The sequence below is a fragment of the Peromyscus maniculatus genome, chromosome 4 (assembly GCF_049852395.1).
Source record: "Peromyscus maniculatus bairdii isolate BWxNUB_F1_BW_parent chromosome 4, HU_Pman_BW_mat_3.1, whole genome shotgun sequence".
Classification (NCBI taxonomy): domain Eukaryota; kingdom Metazoa; phylum Chordata; class Mammalia; order Rodentia; family Cricetidae; genus Peromyscus; species Peromyscus maniculatus.
In genome coordinates this window covers 44,393,298-44,420,543 of record NC_134855.1, presented here as the reverse complement: position 1 = coordinate 44,420,543, position 27,246 = coordinate 44,393,298, and the positions used below count along the sequence as shown (strand labels likewise).

The 27,246-nt window shown below is 35.1% G+C and overlaps 1 protein-coding gene across 4 annotated transcripts in view; it reads left to right on the top strand.

Annotated features, from left to right (window-relative positions):
* The window catches only part of Scn7a (sodium voltage-gated channel alpha subunit 7), an 83,853-nt gene that overhangs the window by 32,273 nt on the left and 24,334 nt on the right, over positions 1-27,246 (top strand). For all 4 annotated transcript variants that reach the window (XM_076569588.1, XM_015995999.3, XM_042275398.2 and 1 more), the window contains exons 6-15: positions 1,758-1,849; positions 5,582-5,788; positions 7,084-7,153; positions 10,132-10,273; positions 15,110-15,316; positions 20,212-20,308; positions 21,321-21,559; positions 23,153-23,323; positions 23,863-24,219; positions 25,923-26,360. In XM_076569588.1, coding sequence (XP_076425703.1) covers positions 1,758-1,849; positions 5,582-5,788; positions 7,084-7,153; positions 10,132-10,273; positions 15,110-15,316; positions 20,212-20,308; positions 21,321-21,559; positions 23,153-23,323; positions 23,863-24,219; positions 25,923-26,360 — 2,020 coding nt within the window. The remainder of the gene's footprint in view (positions 1-1,757; positions 1,850-5,581; positions 5,789-7,083; positions 7,154-10,131; positions 10,274-15,109; positions 15,317-20,211; positions 20,309-21,320; positions 21,560-23,152; positions 23,324-23,862; positions 24,220-25,922; positions 26,361-27,246) is intronic.

Here is a 27,246-nt window from a genome sequence, read left to right as displayed (position 1 = left end):
ACTCATGAATTGATTAACAGAAGAATATGTTACTTATTATAACTAACAAACACATGTAACCCATGAAAAACTATTGAATTACTTAAAAATTCTGTTCTTCTGTGTCTGGGGAAATAAAAAGCAATATAAACACACAACAGTGTTTTCAAATGCTGATAATGATAATTGAATCTGGAAACACTGAAACACAGAACTCTTCATTAAGAATTATTTACTCTGGGTTTCCTTTTATCCATTATGTGGATCATTTTATTAAAGAACGTTACAAGTGATCTGATCAGGAAAACATAGAAGGGCACTCTATTTATGGAAAGAGGTAGATAAATACATAAGGAGAGGAGGGTAAAATATCATTAAGAATGTCTGAAAAGTCATAAAGAATCACACACATTAACTACCTAAGAAACACATATTTCACATAATTCTGTATATAAATGGACATATATAGTTTAAATGAAAATTTCTTATGTAGTCTTACAATATTATTTTCAAGAGAAAAATATGATCTAACAAAAACCTCAACAGTGGAGCTGGAGTTTTCTCTAGCCCCACTCGGGCCCACAGCTGCTCAGACCCAAGTGAACACACAGAGACTTATATTACTTATAAATTGTATGGCTGTGGCAGGCTTCTTGCTATCTAGTTCTTATATCATAAATTAACCCATTTTTATTAATCTATAAGTTGCCACATGGCTTGTGGCTTACCAGTACTTTTTTAGGGAATTCTAGCTTACTTGAGGCTTAGTATTGAAACATTTCATTTAGCCCATGGTTTGAGACCAATAAATATACTAAATATCTGAATAAAGTGTCTAAGTACTCACAGTTCTTCAGTATTATATATAATGCTATTTCTTACCTAATTTTTCATTTTTTTATATTGATCATATTCTTTTTTGGATAGGAAAATGATTAGTAAAGTAAATTTCTGTTAAAATAATTTTAAAACAGATTTCACTTTTCCTTAAAAATAATTTTTATAAACAGTAAGAGCAGTGTCTACTGGTATCATGATAGCTGATATATGACTGATATCATTATAATTATTGTCATTACTATTTCCATTTTCATTTTTGTTCACTTTGCTGCCAGCTAACACTTATCTGACCTTGGTCACAGATGGCCTGAATTGTTTATATGTATGCTTCTGTGAAATTTGAATACATCATTCCATTAAATTCCCACAAAAGACCTCTGAATAAGGAAATATTCCCACTTTAAAACTGAGGTAATTGTGTCACAAAGTAGTAGCCATATTTCTTGTCACACAGCTAGTCAACGGCAGGTGTCCTTTCTAACTAGGCTTTCTGACTGCAGAGTAGATTCTCTTACAGTATACATCCTGCCTTTTGCCTTATCTCTAATCACCATCATGTTCCTCATCATCAGGAGTGTAAATACTTAAGATGAATTGTATTTCTATTTTTAAAACCAGCTAGTAGGTTTTATTTTCATTGTGAATTTTTGTAATAAGGTAATGATGTTTTGTAAATGTTTTATAAATTGTTGTTCCACATGGAGTTTTATGGAGTTTATCATAGAGTAAAAGAATTATAATCTCAAAGTTTGAATTTGTGAATTACTGCTACATAGTGGCTACCTTGTTCAGAGCAAATTTATCTTCCAATCAGACATTAAACTAGTTCTAGAATGAGATAATGCAAGCAAGGGACATTCTTGGAAATATAATTTTTATAGTACCTTTCAAATTCCATAGATTCAATGACTTCTCAATAACTCCAATCACTCCCACAGGCTTATCACAAAGTTTTCATCACTAAACTTCCTTCCATTGGTTAAAACTGTAAGAACTTTGAGGATTTTGAAGATTATCCCTTTGAACCAAGGTAAGAAATGCTACTGGAATCATTTTCTTCACTGTGGTTTTAGTACATTTGTGAATCCATTTGAGCTGTCCTGTAATTACTCAGAAAATATGTGAAATTGAACAGTATTTCCACTTTGAAACAGTCTGAGTCATCTGAACCTTAAATCTGATTGTCAAGCAGGAAAGGCAGGAAAAACAATACATTTCACTGTTGTTTCTCTGGTGGGGCTTCAATACTGGTGATGCAAAAATATAGATAAAAATCAATCGTGATTTCATTTTCAGTTATCTTTACATATTGTAAAAGAACTTATAAAGTTTCCTTAAATTCCAAGGACAGCAGAGAGATTCTAAAATGCTGCTTTTGACCCCTTTTTTTTCTTCATTTCATCAAGAAACTAGTTGAAATGGGTGAACATAAACTAATATTATTGTCAGCATGCTATGTAAGAAACATAGACGAACAAGTTTGTGACTTCACAGAAAGACAAAATTGTAGCTAGAGTTTTCTGCCTTGCCCACAGTCAGGACAAATCTTTGTCACCCGCCAGTCCCACAGCCGCTCAGACCCAACCAAGTAAACACAGAGACTTATATTGCATACAAACTGTATGGCCGTGGCAGGCTTCTTGCTAACTGTTCTTATAGCTTAAATTAATCCATTTCCATAAATCTATACCTTGCCACGTGGCTGGTGGCTTACCGGCATCTTCACATGCTGCTGGTCATGGCGGCGCCTGCAGTGTCTCTCTCCTCTCTCCTTGTCCCACCTACTTCCTGCCTGGCCACTGGCCAACCAGTGTTTTATTTATTGACCAATCAGAGCAATTTGACATACAGACCATCCCACAGCACAAAATTGAGCGAATTACAGTAAATTTAGAAGGTGAAAGGTTTCAATTTCAGGAGTTTACCAGAAAATCCTATCTACCTTGGTAGTCTGGCCAAAGCGAATGTAGACTTTTTTATTCCAATCTTAGTTGCTCATATTAATGCCCATATCACACAACATATAGCACACTATGATTTACGGGATAAATACAATGAATACAAGTTAGAGAGAGCACAGCAGAGCTTAAGAGATTTTGGAAATAGGCTAAGAAAAAATGTATATAAACTGTATATTGATAACATAATGAACCTAAAACAGATTTAGGACAGAAGCTGCTGTTGAGGCTATGGGAAGGGTCAAGATTGACAGTGACGTACAGAATTAAGTCCTGCTGTGAGGTAAAAGGACAGAAACCAGTTCAGATTAGAAACTGCAGATTCAGGGTCAGCAGGGGAGCCTGGAGACAGGCAGATGCCAGTAGTGAACACTGCATCAGTAATAGAAGAATTGAGCCTAGCTGAAGCACCAGGGATCATCAGGAGTGCTCTCCCCGTTGGTCCTCACCAAGCACCAGGTATCCATGACACCGCTGTGCTAATATTCTATCACTTGGTTGGGTTCAGGTGTTAAGAATCACACCCGTTCCTCAGTGAAGCCTGCCCAATAAAATCTTGGGCTCCGATTGCCTGAAATGTTTTTAATATGCTCATGCACCCCTACAGTCTCAGTTCACTCAGGTAAATTTAAAGGACAACACACTTTATGCTTCCTGGAATGTCATCTTTCATTCTCTGTGTGCAAGGCAGATGGCAGTTTGCAGGTCGTACAAGGACCACCAGCAGCAGCATCCTCAAAATGTAGTCAAAAGCTGCTTATAAAATGGAGTCTCTTGGGGCTAAGGCACATCTTTAGGCACCACTGTCTTACATAATCTGGAATAATTTAGAGTAAAGGACAGCATGGTCTCAACTAATAAAAATCTCCTTTTTTTCTCAGTACTTAAATATGGTAACAAAATGTTCAGGGATGTTCTCACAGACAGATAAAGTAGAGAGCTGTGATCCTCACAATTGAAGATGGTGAGGTCTAACTACAGCTCCCATTTCTGAATGTGCAGGCAAATATTCACATGTACTTTTAGATATGATGTGTTGTTAGAAAAAAAAGACACACACACACACACACACACACACACACACACACACACACACACACATAAACAGAGTAGAGCAAGTTCACTGGGCTGTAGTGAATCATACAGTACAATGAAATCAATAGGTAAGGACACCCAACGTGGGTGAAGTATAGCAATAGTGAGACCTACAGGTAACTTTCCTGGTCAAAACTCTATGGAAAACAGATGTGACCACATTATGAAATTGAAATCTAGGCTGAACAAAAAAGACAAGTAGACTAGGGAGTAATGTGATGAAAAACCAATCTATAAATATTTTAAAACATCAAGTTGCATGCATTAAGTGTGGATATTTTAGGATCTCTGAATTACAGCCCAATAAATATGTTTAACAAAGGTAGTTTGTGGCATGGCAATCCAACCAAAGCTAGAGAAGAAAGCAAATAGTTTTGCTCTGGTGGAAACATAACACCTTTAACTTTCTTTGTATCCTGAGAACAAGAAGAACATAAAATGGGAGCATTTTTATCTTCATAAGAGGGATTTTTTAAAAAAAGATCAGCAAGTTTTAGTCAGTTCAAGAAAGACATGCCTCTAGAGTTGGGGATGGATATGTCATAGGTATCTCTTCCTTGCCAAAGAAAGCAGAGTAGGGCACCTGCTAGCCTACTGCAATATTGACACATGCACAGATAGTACAAGACAGGAAGAGAAGTGCATCAGTAGGAAGAAAGTCATTTCATCTGTGCATTAAATAGAAACAACAAAAAAGCATATGGTATTTTCTTCAATTTAAAAATGTTTTTTAGTCTTTAAAAATTGTTCTGCTTTTATTGCTTACTGATCATACTCATCTACTGTCACCTCTCTCTAACTCACTCTGGGACCCCACTCCACCTCCATGTCAATGCCCAACATTTTTTGTTATTAATTCGCCCTTGAATCTAATTAGTGCTGCCCATAAGTGCACAAGTGTGTGACGATTCACTGTGGCACAACATGGATGTTGCACCCATTGGCTGGTGCACACATCAACCAACGGAACCTGTGCTTACCAGTACAAGACATACACCTGACTGAAACTGTCATCTGATTTTGAGGACTGCAACAAAAGGAAATCCATATTCTGTCAGGCAGAAGACGAAAATTCGATAAAACAGACCTATCCATACATTTTAAGATGAAAACTGGCATGAATTATAAGATGCTAGATGAATATTAAGTGGTCGTGTCAGTAAAATGTGTTATTATCAATGCACCAAACAGAGGCATAGTATGAAGAAAGACTTCATACTATGGTGAGGTGGATTAACAAAGTAGAGAAATCCACATTCTGCATATTCTGTATGATTGGTGACCTTGAAGAAGAAAAATATATTAGAACTTGTTTCTTTGAGTTGGTATTGAAAAGAAGCCTTTAAAAACAGAAAAATAGTTTTACTAGACAATTCAGACACAATACTTGAAATCAAAGTCTATTTGTCTTGCCTTGCTGTATAAACAGCCCGGGTATTGACATGACAAGATTCCAACAGGCACCTGCTTAAAATGGTGTCTCTGAATGATCTCATCACGTATCATAACTAGTAATGACACAGAGAACCCTCTTGCCATGACTTTAGCTCCCAGTATTTGTTAAGTCCAGGCAATAAGAACTAGAATGAAAGGCAAATGTATTGATTTCAAAAGGGACAGATGTTTGCCACTGGAGAAGTTTGCTGTAACTGCTTTGTTGGAAATAGGTCTCTCTGTCTTAGGTTAAAAGCATGCATCTTTCTTTTCAGGCTTGCTGTCAGTTGTGGCGACCCTGGCCCAGTGTTTGAAGAAACTACTTGGTGCCATTGTCCTAACTCTGTTTTTTCTGACTGTATTTTCTCTACTTGGGATGGGTCTCTTCATGGGTAATCTAAAGCACAAATGTCTGCATTGGCCCCAAGAAAATAAAAATGAAACCCTGCACAACAGAACTGGAATCCAGTATTATATTTCAGGTAAGAGTGACTCCATCTAATGATAGAGAAGTCTCTAGAGAAATGAACATTCAATTCCTGGGCAAATTATAAATGTTATAACTATACTCAAGAACTAATTTTAATCTGTTCTTTGTCTTTTTTCAATCAAAATAATACATTTCCCAATTTTCAGACAATCAGGAGAACCTAAATTTTGTAAAGTCATGCAAATTTTATTTTTAAATTAATTCCAGAGAACTTAAAGTTTACTTTTTGTCATTATTTAAAGAATTGTTTATTAAAGTGTAATTTTTTTTGTTTATCTGTTATAATGTTTGTGGTTACACTAAAAGTCAGAATATCACCTTAATATTAAATTCTTACAATGATTAGATTTTAGTTACTGATGTACTTTTAAAATATTTTAGTTCTGATTTTTAGAGTAAACAAAATGTTTCAGACATAAAACAATAAATGAAATATAATTTCTTAGCATTCAGACATCAGTAAATACATGTATATTCATCATGACTTTTTCAGAAGATACATAGTAATAGCTGTGCTATCATGAACAACAGAACAGGAAAATAAAGTAATTAAATTATGTCCCAGGACTTTATAACTCCTAGGCAGGGAAACTGGGATTCTAGCCAGGCAAAGACTGCCTTGAAAGCGTAAGAGTTCATAATATTGGAGTCTTGTCTCATGTTAGGCCTCCACATTGGCAATATTTGGGGAACATGCCTGTGTTTTCCTGATAAAAAGATAATCTTATAGCTCCTCTAGTTAATTTCATTTATATTTTGTGTTTCATAAACACTAGAAGAAATCGTAATCTTTGAGCTCCTTGGCCAACTGCATAGTATGGCTGTGCTGTAACAGAGAATTGTAAGCACATGAAGAAGCTAACTGTTTCATTTCATATACATCCCAATAATGTACATGGGAGGTGCACATTAGATCCTGTTCCTAAGTAAAGCACCCGCTGGTCTTTCTGATGTGATAACTAAAATATGCTAATTATTTAAAATAAACAGCTATTGCTACTTTATTGGTTATTGAGGAAACAAAAACAAACAAAACAGGACTCTTGCTCTTTACACTCTTATTAAAGAACAGTATTGTAATTTTAAAACTCTTTCTTAATGCATACTACTCTGAAGCCTGCCAATCTCTTCCATTTTGTCAATGATATCTTAAGAATTACAGGAAATGTTGTATTTCTGAAATATTAGGACATAGGCAGATGTGTGACTCCTGTGGAAATCTAGAAGGGCTCCCTGTGGCTGACTCAAGATTAAACATTGAACCTCATTTCTTTCTCATTTTTTCAGAAAGAACAAACTTCTACTATTTGGAAGGAGAGAGATCTGCTCTCCTCTGTGGCAACGCGACAGATGCTGGGTAGGTAGGGTTAATGCTTTCTTCTAACATGTCACTACTTCCTCAGCGGATGAATATTTGATTTACTACTATTCTCAATTGATTATATTTTCTTACTTTGTTATCAAAGCTATGAAGGAGAGCTGTCCTTTTCTGTCTGAGAAGGTTTTAGCAAAATTCCATAGATCACAAGTCTTAGAAAACAATAGAAATGCATTCTTCAGACAGGCAGACTTAAATCTTCAGATCCAAGTGCCCAATAATTGGCTATGAGACTTGCTCTGTTGGCACATAGAGGGTTTATCTTCATAGTTTAAGCAGGACAAAGTTTCTCAGATCTCTGTCAAAACTTTAATCATATTCATTGTGAATTCATTGTGACCTACTCTGTCACCAAGAGGCTCACCTCCTAATACCATCACCATTAAGAAGCTAGGAAATTATATGGATGGAAAGCCAGTGAAGATCTGATTCGTTTTCGGTGAGTCCTAGCACCAGCAATTAACAAAGAATGATATACACTAGCTCTTTGGCTGTGAGCTTTTTTCTGTCACTATTTTTAATAAAGTTATTTACATATTTATTTTACATCTCAGCCACAGTTTCACCTCCTTCCTCTTCTCTCAGTCCCTCCCTTTCCCACCCTGCCCTCTGTTCCCACCCCCCAGTCCACTCCTCCTCTGTTTCTGCTTAGGAAAGGGCAGTCTCCAATGGGTCACCAAAACATGGCATGTAAAGTTGCAGTAAGACTAAGCACCTCCCCATGTATTAAGACTGGGCAAGGCAACCTGGTATGAGGAGTAGGGTCCCAAAGGCCAATAAAAAAGTTGGAGACAGCCCCTGTTCCCACAAATAGACCAAGCTACACAACTGTAACATGTTGTCACCAGAGAGGCTTCATCCAGCAACTGATAGAAACAGATACAGACCCACAGCCAAACATTAGGCAGAGCTCAGAAAATCCTGAAGGAGATTGTAAGAAAAGATTGTAGGAGCCAGAGGGGTCAAGGACACCACAAGAAAACTCATAAAATCAACTAACCTGGGCTCAAAGGAGCTCACAGCATCTGAGCCAAAAACCAGGGAGCCTGAATGGGACTGACTTAGGTACTCTGATATATGGCTGACATATATACTCTGATATATGTCAGCTTTTAAAGAAGAGAAACTTTGAACATATACTGTTATTTTACTTATTTGGTGTCTATATGCATTTTATATATGTATTTTACATTAATAAAATTACTTTAAAATATTATTAGATAATTATTCAGCACTGTAACATAATTCTCATGTGTTGCTAATATGAACTCCTTTTATTACATATATGCCAGGGTATGTGCCATGGCACACATGAAGATCAGAGGAGAACTTGCAAGAGTTGATTCACTCTACTATCATGGAGTCCAGAGAAGTGAGCTTAGGTGACCAGGCTGGGTGGCAAGTGACGTAACCCACATAGCCATCTTGCTGGCTGTGTCCTGTGGAGTATACTGGAACAAATAAAAGAATAACAACAAGCCACTGCCAGCCACGTGGACTTGGCCATGGTCTTTGTTGCTTTGCTCTCAGTTGAGATGGGCCACCAACCTATAGGCTTCTTTATTTTATTCTTTTTTCCCTTTACATTCTGGAAATTGACTAAAGCACCAGGCAAGGGAAAGCACAGTTGTATAGTCTATATAACGTTGGGTGATTCAGAAGTTTTATCACGTAGCTTCCATTCTATCCTGAAGTCTAGCTTTTGGTCCTATAGCATCATATTCAGTAACCCTCCACTGCAAATATAATCCATATGTCTTATGAAGGCATCTGTCTATGAATATTAACAACACAATTGTTATATTTCAAGACAATAAATAAAAATCACATGGTATTTTCACCTCTAACACCATAGTTATCAGCATGGTAAGGTACCCTAAATTGGTTGATGGCTATAACAACAAACATGCCTTTGCTCTGACTCTTGGGACTTCAGTCCAACAAACCTCAGTATACAAGTGTTTTTAAACCACTGCTTCGCCCCTTGTGTATCTAAGGCACATAAATTGGCCAACCCCAAAATAGTGTCAGGGAGAAACTACACAAAGGCTTGTATAGAAGAAAATAGCATTTATTGAGCCAATACCATAATGAGCCATGTTACTCCAACCTTATATAGATAAAAGTTTGAGAACTCCCTGAAAGGGAAGGAAATAAATATTTAATGTGCTCTTTTCCACAAGTTCTCACTCTGCTTTTCAATTATTAATGTGACAAATGTTTTCTCACCCTCAAATAATGGAAACTGAGGTTCTGAGGTGAGCTCACTTGAAAATTAAGCCCTCAAATATTGTAGTTTATTTTTATCAGTGCTATTTTTTAATATTTATACTTTCACTACAACATTCAGAGATTTTCCAATCTTTCCACTCTCCCCACCTCCTCTCTCTGCCTCTGCCTCTGCCTCTGCCTCTCTCTCTCTCTCTCTCTCTCTCTCTCTCTCTCTCTCTCTCTCTCTCTCTCTCTCTCTCTCTCTCTCCTGTGTTATGGTGTTATGGCTTGAACTCAAGGACTCAAAATGCTAGACAAACAGTTTACTGCTGAGCCACATTTGCAGCTTCTTCAATTTGATTTTGAACAACAAAAATTATGAATAATAACAGTACATTATATTCTTGAACCTGGTAAGTATTCTTGCGATGGTTACTGTAGATTTATGAACTATGCAAATATTAGCCTAAATTAGCCATTCAACAATGTATAGCTATATAAAGCATATATGTGATAAATATATACATTTTTGTCAATTAAATCAATCTTTAAAGAATGGCTCCTTAAAAGCCAACTTGAGAATACTTATCAACTGATTTTAGTGTTTTCTTTAAAAAGACAATTTTTACCTTTGTGCAGGGGATAGCTCTATGCTGTTGGGCAGAGTGTAGATAGTATTTCTGATTGCTCCTTTGCCTGAAAGTTACTTGATAGGGGACATTCCTTTCTTTTTTTGTCTTCTTTAGCCAATGTCCTGAAGGTTATGTGTGTGTGAAAGAGGGCAGCAATCCTGATGATGGCTTCACGAGTTTTGACAATTTTGGTTGGGCCTTACTTGCTTTGTTTCGATTGATGACCCAGGATTACCCTGAATTGCTTTATCACCAGGTAAGAAGAGATAACCTGAGATATTCTGCAGATAGCATAATCTGCAGGTGTTAAAGTTATCTTCTCCATCCTCGCATAATACAATCCAAAATGTAATCAAGTTGTTAAAAAGAAATTGTGACTACACACACACACACACACACACACACACACACACACACAAAGACAGAGGAGGGTGGATTTTTATGAAGAAGAATTCAAAGACAAAGCCAAGAATCATAGCTACTGAATGTGAAACTCTCCATCAACTCCTGTGCCCTGTCTGTGTTTGGTCTTTAATAGTTCATCTTTACAATGCTCCACGGTCAACGCATAGACCCTAGTTTACAAGGGTCTCACTTAGGGCATTCCAGCTTTTCAGTGGTGCCAAAGTGATACAATTCAATAGTGAAAACACTCAGATTTGGGAGTCTGATCTTGCCCCTTGCATTCTCATATTTTTTCTGCACACCGGGCAGTGGCAGAAGCCTTAGCACTACCAGCCACACAGTCCTAATGGAAACAGTCATCTGCTGTGGTGTGTGTGTCATGCTGAGTTATGGTATTTGCCTGGTCAGACACAATAAGCACATATGCAACATATACACTTTCAGCCCTGCATGAATTTATTGAGAACATATGTTTACTTATTTTTTATATAAGAAAGTAAAATTTGAGTGAATTTAATAAGGTCTCCAAATTTCCAAATGTACCCACTGGAGCTCACTTTCCTGCTCCAAAGGCCGTAATGCTGACATGTTTGATATATCTGATATTTACAAAGTGAATTTCTATGTAATAATTATTGAGTATTAATTTGTTAAGTGAAATTTTCTATTTATTTTTATTTCATTTTATGCTTTCTACTTAAATATTAACCAGTGCTGCAGTTGTGATGACAGAAGTCTTGTTATGAACACAATATCCAAATTTTAAGAATTTGCCCTCATCATTAATTTTGTGTGGCAGTATCTCAGGAAGGGATGACACTTGCTATGATAAAGGTTCAGAGTTCCTTTAAAGACCATCTTCATTACTGTGAGTTATATGATGTTATTTTCCAAAGCAGGGTAGCTAATATTAGAAGATAACAGAAGAAAGAGTTGTCACTCTGAATTGTAAAAGTTTTATAGAGTTGAGAATATTCTTCTTTTAAACATATGTTGTGTTTAGAGAGGTGTTTCACTTGGTCAATATAAACAAATGTCTTTGGCTGAAGATATGGCTCAGAGGTTAAGAGCACTGGCTGTTCTTCCAGAGGCCCTGAATTCAATTCCCAGTAAGCACAGGGTGGCTCACAACCATCTATGAGGTCTGATGTCCTCTTCTGGCATGCAGGCACACATGCAGACAGAGTACTGTATATGTAATTATGTAATAAATAAATAATTTTTTTGAATGTCTTAACCCCTGAGATAGGGTGCCCTTGATAGACCAAAATCCACATTCATATGTTATAGAACCTCCAGAGTCTACTTGGACACATATACCTTTAGGGCAGAATTATATATAGAGTGCTTGTATACAGTACAATAGAGAATGGCTATAGTCTCAGGTGAGGTTCCAATAACCATCCCCATCTACAATGTCAGCAGTCACTAGGTCTGATAGTGAGGGTCTCTAGCAGAGAGTCTCTCAAGCTTTGGTGAAAATGACAGTAGTTATGTTTGAAGAATAGTGTTCTGTAGCAAGTCACATACCTAATACTTATTTCTATTATGTCTGAACTGTGATGTGTGTCTATGAGTGCACATGTGGTCCTTAAAAATGATAGGAGATAGTCTGCAGAGATTGCTCAGTAGATTAGAGAACTTTCTGGTCTTCCAAAGGACCTGAATTTGTTTCCCAGGACCTTTATCAGGTGGCTCACAAACCCCTATATCTCCAGCTTCAGGGAATTTGGTGCTCTCTTCTTATCTCTGTATGCACCTCCAAGTATGTGTGAAAACACACATGCAGACCACACACATACAGAAAGAGAGAGAGAGAGAGAGAGAGAGAGAGAGAGAGAGAGAGAGAGAGAGAGAGAGAGAGAGAGAGAAATTTAAAACTAAAATAAGTCTTTAAAAATGATTGAATAATGTAATGCATTTTAAGCATAGGTTGATAATATATTTCTAAATGGAAATCAAGCATACTACACATGTATAAAGTAGAACTTGTATTCTGAGTTTCTTATTTGCTTGTTTGTTTCTTGTTTTATTATTTTTGTTTTTTCTTTTGTTGTTGTTGTTATTTGTTTTTTAAAACAGAGTCTCTGTATAGCTGGCTGGCCTGGAGCTCTCTGTGTAGATAGGCTGGACTTGAACTAATAGATATCTACCTGCTTCTGCCTCCTGAGGGCTAGTGTTAAAGTTGTGTGCCAAAAGAAAGTTATTAATTTCTCAAGTAACATATTTTTGTTGTGTAAACTGATTTTCTAACTTTATTATGGCAGTGTTTACATTTTTATTTCCTACCATTTATGACAAGTGTCTGTGCTTCTTCCACGGCACTTAGAGCTTCTTATTTCTAAAAGTGTCTTGCTACTTTACTAAATTACCTTCCCTCAAAATACTTTTTTATTATGTGTGTTCGTCTTTGGACTTTTGTTCAAAGCCCATATGTATGATATAGTGCCCTTTAAGATATCTGCTGTGTTTGATAATGAAATAAGACTTTTCCTGAGTGATCTTTTCTTGTACTTGTTTCCATGTATATTTTAAACTCCACAAAAATTATAGTTTTCTTCCATCATGAATAAGAGTCAAACTCCCTTTTGGGCTTTCCCCTCATGCCTTTCAGAAAAAATGCAGTGTACTCATCCTCATAATGTGCCATTTTAAGTATTTGTTCAGATATTTCCCTCATTAGGAAGCAAGCTTTCCCAAAAAGATTTTGTCTTATATTAATTTAAGAAAAACAACAGTAAGTGAAATGTTGTGCACTACATCAATCTGTATAATAATGAAGCCCTTGTTTTTTTTACAATCAAGAATGTATTATAAAACTATCTAGTAGCATTATTTTAAAGTCAACCCTTTAAATGGAAAATGGAAGAGAATATGGTAGGCATTCAGGCTTAGAGTATACTCATGACTTTAATTTCTGATCCCTGCATCTTTATTGTGCAATTATTGCTAATTTGATGGTAGATTTTATTTATCATTTCTCTAAACTCAATTGTCCAAGTCTTCAGAAATTTTGTAGTTGTTCCCAAATAGTACAGCTCATGTTTTATACAATATTATGTTTGACCCAGGTATTCCTTGAAACACATTAGAACAGATATGAGCAAAATGTTTCCAGCCCTCATGAACACAGTTGAGTTCAACAGAATAGTTAAAGTTTATTGTGGCTTTACCGTGTACTAAGGACTCTGTTTGCTTGCTTCATTTTATCCTCATACAAACCCCAAGAAATCAGTTCTAGACTGGCCAATCTTACAATGAGACCTAAGAAAACAAGAATTTCCCCGTTACTCTAACAAAAACTTATATTTTGAGTCTAGATGGGTGGTGCACACCTGCAATGCTAGCCACTGAGGCAAGAGGATTGTAAATTTGATACTAGCTGGCCTGAGCTGTATAACAACTCCTACATTAAAAAAGGGGACACACACACACACACACACACATATACATAAGATATACACATATGTGTGTGTGTGTGTATGTTTGTGTGTGTATACTTTAACCTATATTATAATCATATGTTAAAAATCTAATCTATACTACATCTAAGATTGTGAACAGTATTTCCAAAGTAACTATTAGATGCCTATTGAAAATAGTATTAAATATCACATACAAGTGTTACTGGATAAGACAAGAAATATACGATCCTTATTGTTTATGACCTATAGCAAATCCTAAACTGTTCACTCCTGGCCACTGAATGGATTAGTGTTAATAGCAGCTACTTAAGTGGTATAAATATTTAATCAAATAATTAATAATTATCTAATGTACTAACAGGTTATTAAAATCACTTTTTAAAGACTAACATGTTCTAAGTAAATAAGATATTGTCAGAATAAATTTGCCATTTCTTATTACTCTAACTTAAACTTCTTTAGTCATAAAATATTTTCCTTAGATAATATTTTTTTATTTATTCAAATGTATGCTTAAAAATAAAAAGAATATTTCATTTAGTTGCATTCATACACATTAATCATTGGATATAAATCAATTGTATTTTCTACTTACATTTTTCTAAATTTGTTTTGATCTAGCATATGTAATTATTGTGAAATCAAAGATAATATTGTTCAGTTCAAAAATATAAAATTCTATATTCAACTATCCATAAATATTTTTTGTAATTATATCACATTAGTCTCATGTATTCTAATCAGTTTTCCCTAAAGACTTCATCAGAACTAGGCTCTGATTGACTGAGAAACACCTCTCTTATCAGCCTGAGTTTGCACATTGTTAATTTCCCATAAATTAATGAGCAGAGAAAAGGATCTTTGTAGCACATTTTGAAAGTTTCTTATACTTAAAGAGAGAATGCATTTTCTGTTTGGTATTTTCCAGCTTCTTTATTGCACAGGGCCAGGATTTTCCCTTGGTGTGTTTACTCTGGTAATGAAGACTTGAATCAAATATTCACCCTAAATTGAGGGAATTCCTAATTTTATCTCTTCATTTGATTGCCTATATCTTATACCATAGGTGTATATTTAAAACTGAAGTAGTTTTTGTTTATTTATTCAGGTAATACCTAAAGACATGAATTATGCCTTGATTATGTTGAATTTATGACTAAATTACTTTAATAAAAATTATTTTTTTCTTAAATGAGGAAAACATAGAAAGATAAGGATAAATAGTAGTTCTCTCTTTCTTCTGTGTCCCAACCTCTCCACAGATCCTTTATGCTTCAGGGAAGATCTACATGATATTTTTTGTTGTGATCAGCTTCTGGTTTGCCTTTTATATGGCCAGTTTGTTCTTGGGCATACTTATTATGACCTATGAAAAGGAAAAGCAGAGAACTTCTGAGAAACCCAGAGACACGGAACCTAAATTTCAACAGACTATGAAAGAACAGGAGGAAGGAAATGAAGCAGCTGAGGTACAAATTTATCATTTTACGATTCATAATATTAGAAGAACTTCTTGAAGTCTTGGAGTATATGGCCTTCTGATAGACGATCCTATTTGTGTATTGTACACTATCAGGGGAAAAAGGTGCTTTGGTTGGGGCTGGAAAGATGGCTAATCATGTACTGTTCCTGCAGATGTGAGTGTCATGCCTAGTATCCATATCCGTCAGCACAACTACCTGAAATTACAGCTCCTAGGGACTCTATAATATTCTCTTCTGGACCTCCCAGGCACATGTATCCAATGTACACAAATAGCACACATACACACACACACACACACACACGCGCGCGCGCGCGCGCGCGCACACACACACACACACAAGCACAAACCACACACACACACACACAAGCACAAACACATAACACACACACACATTTCATTTAAAATAAGCATTTCATGGTGTGGTTTTGCTAAAAGGGACTCATTTTTGCTTTTTTACTTCACTGGCCTTTATATACTTCTTCTATCTTAATATAATGGGGTAAGAATAACCAATGTATTTGAATTTTATATGTATAATTGTTGACCCAAATTTGCATTACTGCTAATGAGAAAGTCTTGATATGTTGTCTTCTTATAACTTAACTTCTCTTAATAGAAATGTAATTTATTAATTCGAACTTGCTTTAAATAGCACATCAGAATTAGCTTTAAACTGCATGCTCAATTTTAAATGATGACTCCCTCAATTTTTGCTATAAAATACTTAAGAATGGTTAAAAAATACAGTGCTAATGTCGGAAAAGCAAAAAAAATTAACTTCTGGCCTACCCAAGAAACAAGTGACAACATGATATATGAAAGTATTTTATCCATGGATAATTAAATTCATAATAATAAAAACTAATAATATTTTACTCTAATTTTAAATCCCCTAGTCTTATACCTAAATAATTTTCCAGATCATTAGCCTCCTATAAAAATTCAGTCTGTGAATCTGAAAGTTTTAGCAGAAGTGGTGTTCAGGAGATTGTATACAATCCTTTTTAAAATGAATATACATTTGTGAATAGGAATGAGGAGTCAGAAAAATGCAACAAAGAGTTGGTTATGGTATTGGAAGTGGTCACACCTCTTCCATTAAATACTTTACAGGAAGACTAGAAATTGGTTAATTGAGACAGAAAACAAAATTTAGAGAGGAAATACATTTGAGAATTCTTCTGTAGAAAGAGAAAATAGTTAGGGGAAACTAGAAGGCCAATAATGGTCTGACATTAGAAATTGGAGGAAGGCTAGCTGAGAGCTTCATTAATACAAAAATTACTTCGGAGTGAAAAGCCGCTTAAGATTAACCCCTCCATACAAATAGTGATCAACACTGAAGAATCTTTGGGAAATAACTGTACCCCAAGTAGGACTTGAATAACAGGATGTAGGAATGTGCCCAGTGACTTCATAGACTCTTGTACCCATAACATGCATGCCATTGAACAAGAAGTAATTATGGACTGTATGAACAAAACATGTACAAAAAGAGGCTATTATCACTCATAAGTAAGTAGTAGGGAAGGAAATTACAAAAGCTTTCTGTCTCTACAAGTTCCAAGACTTCAGATTGAACTCATAGAATCTGAAGGACATGTTGACTGTGTAATTTGTTTTAAAGTGGAATTTCAGAATCTCAAGAGCTTGCCACTACATCTCAATGTACCCAACAACTTAACAATACTTCTCTTATTCCCAGATGAAGTGTTCTATTAGCTCTGATTATGAAATAGCTCTGATTATGAAAGAACATCGGAATTTCCTTGTTTCTTCTTTCACTTTGGTAAAATTTAGTTTTAATGAAACTTTCCTGGTTTTTATTAAAATATTTCAGTTACAAAGACTAACAAAATCCTAGAACATTTCCCATGTAGAATTTTCTGGCAAAAGAAAGTAAAATCCATTTTAATAAGATCTCTTTTCTTTCCATTTGTATTTATACATAATAACATGCCAGGAGAAAAGAATTCAACTACTAAGTGACCTTTTGAAATGGGTCAAGTTCTGGTTCTAAAGATGGGATTAGAAAGAGATGGCCTACATGAGACAAATTCTCATACTGTAGGAAAGCAGAAAATATTGTTGACTAAAAACACAATGGTACAGTCAAATAAATGTGGGCTTTAGTTCATTTTAGCCACATAATAGACACATGATATTCATCAACTCTATCAATCTTGGAAACATCAGCTTCTTTATCAAAAAAATACATACCATATATATTACCTGTTGTACAAGTGGGATAAAGCCCAAATGGAACACACAGAAAACAATGTGTAGTGCTTTAATATTTTTAGACAGCAAAACATGTTATGAGAAGAAATGTTAGTAAGGTTATCATCAGTATCATAGAGCATATAAAAGATAGCTTTGATTTATCACAGTCAGAATTACAGAGTAATAATGCTTGATCTCTATTTTTTGTTTTGTTTCTCTATTAACATAAAGTCTCACAATGTAATTGAGACTGGCCTAGAACTCATTCATGTAGTACAAGATGTTTATTCTCCTTCCTCAGGCTCCATCCTTCAGTGATTATACACCACAACCAGATAAAACACATGACATTTATAGGAAAAGATGCCTCACATAATATGTAAACTAGTTCATAATAATAAAATGTAATTTTATGAAACATAACTCTTAATGAAGAAGACAAAGGTATGAGATGTTCTAATTTTGGAGACCAATCAGAATGTCATGTCTCCATCCAGATGCAGAGGTAGAATTCAGATTCCATTCTTTTGACCAGGAAGAAATAGGTTCCATTGATGGGTCTCAGAGAAGTTCTGATCCATTTTCCTGTCTGGTATTTAAATCCTTATAGGGGCATTTGTGAAGCTTCCCTTTCTAGTGTTGGATGTGGGCAGCTGAGCTGGGGATGTGGTCCAAAGTCCTCTATGTTAGAGTAGTTCATTTTCAATAACCTCTAATCTGGTGGCCCCTGCTAGCTACCTAACAGTTCTTATAGCCCAGTGCTAAAGCAGTAGGATTCTAAAATGACAGTTTACATGGACAATTCTCCTATACACCATTAGCTGCTGATAAAACCTTAGGAAAAGAGTGGGATATTTAAAAATCAGAGTAATGCAAGTAATTTAAAAAGTGTGGGGTACCTCTAAGCTGTCATCCTAATGGCACTTATCTAATTAATCAAAGTATTGACAGTTCTCTAAATATTGGGAATAAGCTTTGATAAATGTAAGTGCAGTATAATATTTGCACAAAACTCTTGGTCTAATAGGGAGAAAAACTATGTATCATCAGAATCCCTGAGTTATCTCAAGGACAAAAAGAAATTTTGCTTCTGTTGAATTTTGTCTCCTAGAAATTGTATGTCAGAATATCAGTTTTATATAACCTTGCAATTCAGCTAAAATATTTTCTTAAATATGTGTAGTTTGAGTAAACAACTAACCTGACAGCTTAAATTTTAGTATGCATTTTAATCTAATTATAAAGTAAAGGATGATGCTCTGTAGATCTATCTGGAGGGTCTCATTTTCATGATGAAACTCAGTATGTGAGATAATTGCCCTTAATATCATCTGCCTCTACCTGCTATGAAATTTGGAGATTATTAATAGATACTGAGGTGAATGCTGTGATATCCTTGATCTCTATTTAGTTGCATCAGATGCACAATATCAGAATTTGACAAGTAGCAGACTATGTCAATCAGAGTCTGGTATATTGGTAGACTGTAACTGCTGGTCATCTCTAGACTTGTGCGACAGTTTTAACATTACTGGGTATGCACTTCAACATACCATCCCAGAAGATTTCTTTGGTTCTCCCTTCAATTGTTTTGATTGGGTAAAACTGAAGAATCTGTAAAACAAAGCCTGGGATTTTAAAGTAGGTTTCTAATGCAAGAACTTTTTAGGATTGTTTCAAAAATTGGCAAAACCCAAGCAAGACTGGTAGCCTGAGTTTCATGTCAGGGACCCACATGGCAGAAAAGAGAACTGACTCCAGAAAAACTATGTCCTCTGACTTTCACATGTGCGCTGTGTCATGTACACACACACACACACACACACACACACACACACACACACACACACACACAGACTCTCATACACCTACACACACACAAATTCTCACTCACACACATACCTACACACACGAACTCACACTCACACACACACACCTACATATACCCCAAACCCACACTTACACACACACCTATACACACCCACAACCCACACACACACATACACACAAACAATAAATAGATGACAAACACATAGAAGATAAACAAAGCACAGAATATGTTGGAAGCATTACTGAAGGGACATGAGGCTCTGGAATAAATTATACCTTTATGGAGTTAGATAAGTTCCACTCATTTACTGTCCTGCACATTCCATCCAAACAACCCTTTAAATGCATTCCACTACTGTAGATTCTTTAAGAGTTAATCATATTTCCCAATAATTTTAATTGTATTGAGAGAATTGGCCAAGTTATAATATTAGTATGTCCCTGAGCAAAAGGATTATAGTCTTAGGGAAATATTCTGATTACTCTGTAGAATATTTGGCAACTGGATATTCCATAATTATCCGGTAAAATTTATTAAATTATTTTTAACTATAGATAGCACTGCTAACATTTACTACTCTGTTCTGTTTATTATTCAGCTCAGAGTAGAACATTTGACTGCCTTCAAATTTTAGCATTTATTGCACAACTAATTATAAATAATTCTATTATGGCCAATACCATTTGAAGACTAGCGATGGAACACAGAAAGACCCTGGAGGCAAGAGGCTGTAGAAAGGCCAAATTCTATGTTTTGTTAACGTCCATTGTAAAGGTGTGGGGGTGAGGAACTAGCTACTACAAAACCCATTGAAATTCTTTTAGATGAAAACTACAGAAATAGAAATGAAGAAAAGATCACCAACTTCGATGAACACTACATTGGATATCCTGGAAGAGACTACCCTCAGACAGAAAGGAGGTAAAGTGAAAAACAACTTGAACTCTACTCAGTAATGGAGGAACTAATTGCAAAATCTGTTCTTACAAGATTGGGCAGTTTCTTTATAATCTAGGTGGTAGCAAGCAAAATATAAGTAAAAGCGTGAGGCAATTAGGATGAGCAATATAGAAACATTCAGAATAAGGTTTCTTCAACATTGGAAAATGTCATTAAAATGTACCAATGAATAATCACAGACCGCGTGTGGTGCCAGTTGAATTTGAGAGAAATAGACACATACGTAAGGAGGTAGAATTAAATCACAGCTGTAGAGTATCATTTTCAGTATTTAGCATAATCATTTTGTATCCACCTCGTGTTGCTCTTGTAATGGGCTAAGTTTCAGTATCATCTGAAAATCTATGCATTGCTAATTAGATCCACAGGAGCAGTTTGTCTTTTCAATTAATTGCACACTGCAGTTTCCATGGTTCAGATTTTCACCACAAATTAATGTAACAAGTTAGTATTTCTCCTGGGCAGCTTCAGACTGATAGTACTTCTGTAGGGATGGAAGGTTACATCTGGACTTTGATTGTAGAGGTCTTTACCCTAATCCCATATTCTTCAAAGATCACTTGTATAATTATGATATCTCAGGGTTCTTTAGATTCAAATAAGTTTTTGTTTTTACATATATCCAACGGTTCTTTATCACAGATGATTTCAGAAGCTATTATAATGTAAAGCATATAAATCTAGAATTTTAAAATCATGTTATTCTCACTCATACTTGGCTTGTGAGAACTTTGTTTTCCTACTAATACGTTGTTTGCTTCATTTACATTACAGTTTTTAGCTCAGTAATCATAAACAAAATAGAGGACATGAATTTTACTTTGTTATGTATTAGTATAGACTATTTGTGATTGCTAATTCCAGACAGAAAATCAAGATCTGTAGCACCATTTGCATGAAAACATTTAATTTGTCTGCTATCAAAAATTTAAACATTTTTTCAATAATGGGTTTTCCTTATCTTTCTTTTCAGAACCAGAAATATCCAGGAAGAAATGCCCACTGTGTTGGCAAAAGTTTACTAAAACATGCTGCATCTGGGACTGCTGCCCCTGTTGGATAAAACTGAGCAAGTTGGCTGATGGAATTATAGCACAACCATTTGCTGATCTTTTCATTGTCATATGCATCATTTTAAACATATGTTTCCTAGCCCTTGAACATTTTCCAATGAGTGAGGAGATCATGTATTTCCTCACAATTGGAAACTTGGTAAGACCTCATCATACATTGTTTTCATTCATAGTTTTAGTTTTTTTTAATAATTGCTAACCTCATTGTTTAACTTACAAACCCTCTGATGTTGTAGGTATAGATTGTATTGGTGTTGAATGAGATGTTATGTTTCTATCATGTTCATTCCTGTCCCTACATTGCAAATACTGTTTTAATCAACATTTTTACAATTTGAGTTCAAAATTCTGTCACTTAAATTTGGAATCCTGGCCTGCCCCCTGGCAATGAAATTAAGTGGGTTTCATTGATTTGATTTAGTGTTTTTTCATTCCCAAACATACATTCTAGGTATGGCTATCCTATAATAAACATAGAGCAGGGGTGTGGTAATAACACTGGCAGTCTTCTTCTGAATTCTGAATCCTGACTACAGCACTACCAAACCCAGTTTGTCCCAATGCTTCTCTTTATCTTATATTGGAGTTTATCATTTTAACAATGTACTTTGAGATTCATGTATAGCTTTTCATATAACAATGCAAGAAAATGAAATAGATTTCTATGGATTTATGAACATGTTAACACTCAAGCAAATGTATGTTGCCTAAATTTCTTAACCCCTTTTGTTATTTAGTTACTAAGTACCATACATAAAACAAAACAGCAGCCCATTTCAAACTATACATTTCCTTGATACTAACACAATAACAGGATGCAGGCAAGTTGGCTCAGTGGTTAAGAGTGCATACTATTCTGTTAGAGGACCTGAGTTCAGTTCCTAGAGTTCCAGCACCTACATCTGGCAGCTCAAAACTGCCTGTAACACCAGCTTCTGCAAGAATCTGATTCTTCTGGCCTCTGCATATATCTGCACACACACACACACACACACACACAGGCACACATACACAATTGTCAAAAAATAAATAAAAGTGTTAAAATAATAGTTCAGTAATTCCTGCCAGTATAACTTTTGAACGATCATTACTATAAGTTTATTCTGGAGTTTTTCTAGATCATATATGTATGGTTTTAGATTATAATATAATTACAGCATTTCCCCCCTTCCCTTTCCTCCCTTCAAATTCTCCCCTCCCTACTCTCCATCAATTTCACAGACTCTTTTTTTGTTCTGGCAATTGTTATTATATATATATATATATATATATATATATATATATATATATATATATATATATATATATATATGTGTGTGTATACATTATATTATATTGTATTACATATATATTATATTGTATATAAAATTATATATTGTATATAAATATATATATTTCTTATATTTCTTCATGAGTTGAGTGGCTAAGTGTCTTAAAATATATGCTCTATCTCCAAAGGAGCTATTAAAATATAGTGACTTTTAATCAAATACTCCGTTTTTCAAGAATAGCTTTTGTTAAATAATAATATTCCATAAACGAGGTCCTGAAATAGAAAATTAAACAAAATGTATAACTTTATCATAATACAGACCCTGAAACCAACCAGGGTCTGAAAAGAACTGTGCAGCAGTCAAGAGTATAGAGCTCACTCCACTTCACAGGTCTGTATGCAAGTGTCAGGTGCAGCCATTGGAAACACTTCTTACACATATGTTTGGTTCCCTTTTAGGTTTTTATTGGAATCTATACAATAGAAATGATTTTGAAGATCATCGCTATGCATCCATATGGGTATTTCCAAGTAACATGGAATATTTTGGACAGTATAATTGTCTTTTTTGGATTAACAGAAATCTTTCTAGCAGGTATTGAAGAGATAACTGTTTTTATTTTGTTCCCGGTAAGTAGAATTTAAGAACTAGTTTTTATTTTATCACAGTATATCTCACTTTCTTGAACGTGAAATGACATTATTGAAACATTCTAAAGGGAAATATTAGGATCCTCTGTGAAATTAATTCCATCATGAAATTAGTATTTAATATTTTCTGTGTGTATAAATGTGGGAGAAATTTAATATATTATGAATACCCAATGTGTTATAAAGAAAAACAAGAATGAAGAGTGTATATTTACCCTACCACATATTAAAATCCAAACATATCACAATAACAAGTGCAATCTTGAGTGGGATTTAACAAGTAGGTTAAAAACATATGAATAGATTTAGTGCATAAAATTACAAAATGTGTAAGATGAATTATGAATGCAAAATAGTCACTTGTCTTTCATTATAATGTTGAAAGTGGTATGAATTTAAAGGCTATATATACATGACTACATAATTCTGGTGAAACTGAGTATGCAAGTTTGCATTATAATCAACACTGACCTTTTGTTGTTGTTTCTCTTTTCTTTTAATTTGCATTTGTTTGTTAGTTGAGATTTATTAAACTGGGGAAATATGGGCCACCATTTGAGAATTTGGTACGTATCCTTGGTAACACCTTGATGGCCCTGAAAGACTTGGTCCTGTTGCTCTTCTTATTCGTTTACTTCTCTGCTGTGTTCGGCATGAATCTGTTTGGTCAAAGTTACAAAGACTGTGTCTGCCACATAGACGAAGACTGTCAGCTCCCCCGCTGGCACATGAGTGACTTCTTCCATGCTTACATGAACGTGTTCCGAATTCTCTGTGGAGAGTGGATAGAGACATTATGGGACTGTATGAAGGTCGCAGGCCAGTCTTGGTGTATTCCTTTTTACATCATGGTCATTTTAATTGGAAATTTATTGGTAAGTACTGCATTGCTTTATATTTTTCTTAAGGAAATACCTGGTATACTGTATGTATTTGTATGTGATGGGTTGATGGGATCCAGTGATTTATAGCTCAATTGTCTAATATAGCAGGTACTTGATGATTTTATCAATTGAAATACAATTGTCCCAATTTGAGATATGCAATAACTGAGAAAGGCATACTGGATTTGAAGTTTTATGCCAAAAGAGTGTGTGTTATTAGCAGTTTTATATTTATGATATAATGATATTAAAGTGCATGTAGTTTAATAAAATCACTAGTATATCTTTTCTTTATAATTGCATGTGTGATTTCCACCATATTTATATTGACTTGCACTAGTTCATAACCTTGTTAGCCAAAGTAGCTTTGACATCATGTGGAAAAGGATTAGACCTTGCAGTCTCCAACCCCATGCAGACATATAGAAGCATAATCCCCTTGTAACTCTATTGCCAATGTATTTTTATCCATTAACTTTTAAGAAGCACTTAAATGTAACCCTGACTGTCAAACCTACCTGCACACAGGCATTACCTGGGGAATTGTTAATGGTGTCCTCATGCCTCAAATCCACACCCAGAGATTCTGATGTTATTGATATGTAGTCTTGTCCTGACCACCAGAGTGATTTTTTTATTATCACTTGACCACACAATGTAATGTGACTGTAAACCAATGGGTGAACAAGTTGTGTTACATAAGGAAGAAAGCTTTACCTTTCATTTTCTTTACCATTGAACTCTTGTCAAATTAATTGAATAAGGAGCCCTCACTGCTTCTAAGAAAATAATAAGGCATGAAAATTTTCTTTAAAATGTTTTTTACAGATTAAAAATTGACTTGATATTTTTTTATAGTTGTGTTTGCTAAAACACTTTTAAAAAGAAGGAAAAATAATAATCTAAAAGTATTATACATGCACAACAATTGAAGACGGGATTAAAACTTCATTTTCTGTAAATTAAACAGGCCCTGATTATATTTCTCAGTGATAGTAAAGTCAAAATACATGCTATTGTTGCCTTGACAATTAATATACAATGATTTTTGAATTATTTGTCTATAATTTGCATGTATCCATTTACCATGAGAAAATGTTTTACATAATGACTATGTCTCAGTGGTTTAGAAAGTATTAGATGTGGAACTCAGTAACATGGCTAGTTCCCTGGAGCTTAAACTCTGCTTTACAGGGTCATGTTTCTTTTCCTGGGACTGGGCTGTAAAACTTGTGACACTAGCTGTTTCTAAGATTGTATTTGTTTTCTCACATTTGAGAAAGTCTGTCTCCATGATGAAACAAGCTTTGGCATAAGATAAACTAGAGTGGCCTTTTGATGTGAAATCTATAAACCTTTCCTACCTGGGAAAAAGAAATAAATCAAACCACATAGGCTGTGCTGGCAACTTCAAATTAGTTTTGTTTGGTGGGGCGGTAAAATGCCTGCGAGCAGTCACAAGGCGTCATGCTCATTCCGTAGCACCAAAACAACTACAACAGCATAAACAACAACAACCCACAAAACAACAGAAGTTTGTGCACACATCCTGGTAGCACATCTGACACTGAGCACCATGATGCATTTGTGTTTTCATGTCGCAGACCAGAATTATTAGAAGCCTCTTTTAAATCATATAAAAAGAAACAATCAAGATACATTAAGCCTCATTTTCCTTTTTTTTTTTTTTTAAGGTACTTTACCTCTTTGTGGCATTGGTAAGCTCATTCAGTTTATATGATGCTACAATACCAAAAGTGAACAAAGAAGCCAAAAACTTTCAGCTTGCCATGGCCAGGATAAAGAAAGGAGTAAACCACGTGCTTCTTAAAATATTATGCACAAAAAGAACTATTCCTACAGAAGCAGAAGACCAAATGCATGATACAAGTGTTAAAGAGAATGTTTCTGGCCACACTCTTTCTGAACTGAGTGACAGCCAAACGTTCCTGAGATACAGGGAGAAGAGCAGTGGCACAGAGAAGACCCCTGCCACTGAATCAGAGAGCCAGTCCCTGATCGCTAGTCCCACTGTCTCAGAAACTGTGCCAATCGCTTCGGGAGAATCTGATATAGAAAATCTGGATAACAAGGAGACTCAAAACAAGTCTGGGATTGGAGACAGTAAAGAGGTAAGCAGTCTCCTGTATTCATAATTCTGCATGGATTTGTGATTCTGTTCAAAAATTAAAGCAATATTGGCATTACAGAGCTAGATTGCACATTTGATCCCAACTCCACCTTCTTCCCTAACTACTGGATTTCATGGTTTTAACCAAATTACTTAAACATCCAAGTTTTTGTTTCCTCATCAGAAAATGAAGGTATACTTTTTGGAGGGAAGAAGTAATAAAATTATCATAGCAGCACAGAGAATTTGCCTACTATAGGGTGACCTTGCTAGAGATATTAGATGATGTAACTGTGAAATTCTAGAAACTAATAAGCAAGAAAATTTGTGGTGATGAAAATCCCCTTTAAAGCACCTAAGTTTGTGAAATCAATATGTATGATTGGGAGACTCGAATGCCATGTGCATTACCATCTTAAAGATGTGAGACTAGTTTTGAAGAGGCCATGATACTTTCTTACTTGCTAAGACTTAAAATTCTACTCCATTCATGTCTGCTGTGTATAAAATATGTATTGAGTTTAGACTAAAAGAAAAAAATCAGTAGTTTGAATTGTGAATAGTTGATAACTTTATAGAGTCCTGACTTAAAAAATAACAGGCACATTTTAGTAGTCTAGATATCGTTCACTTAGCTTCTAAAATAATTAACATTGCATCCTTTCCATTTACAAATAACTTAATGATTTAATGAAAGGTACAGTTCAATAAAAAGAAAATCATACTTATAACAAGCACTCTCTGCTATAGGCTTTTTGCTTTGAGTTTCATTAGGCATCATCTCAGGTCACTCAAAGGCCCCAGAGAAGGACAAGTTGTAGCATGAATCTTAAAAGTTCTTATTAATAAAATCAAACCCGAGGCCAGTTATTGGGGTCAATGCTGGT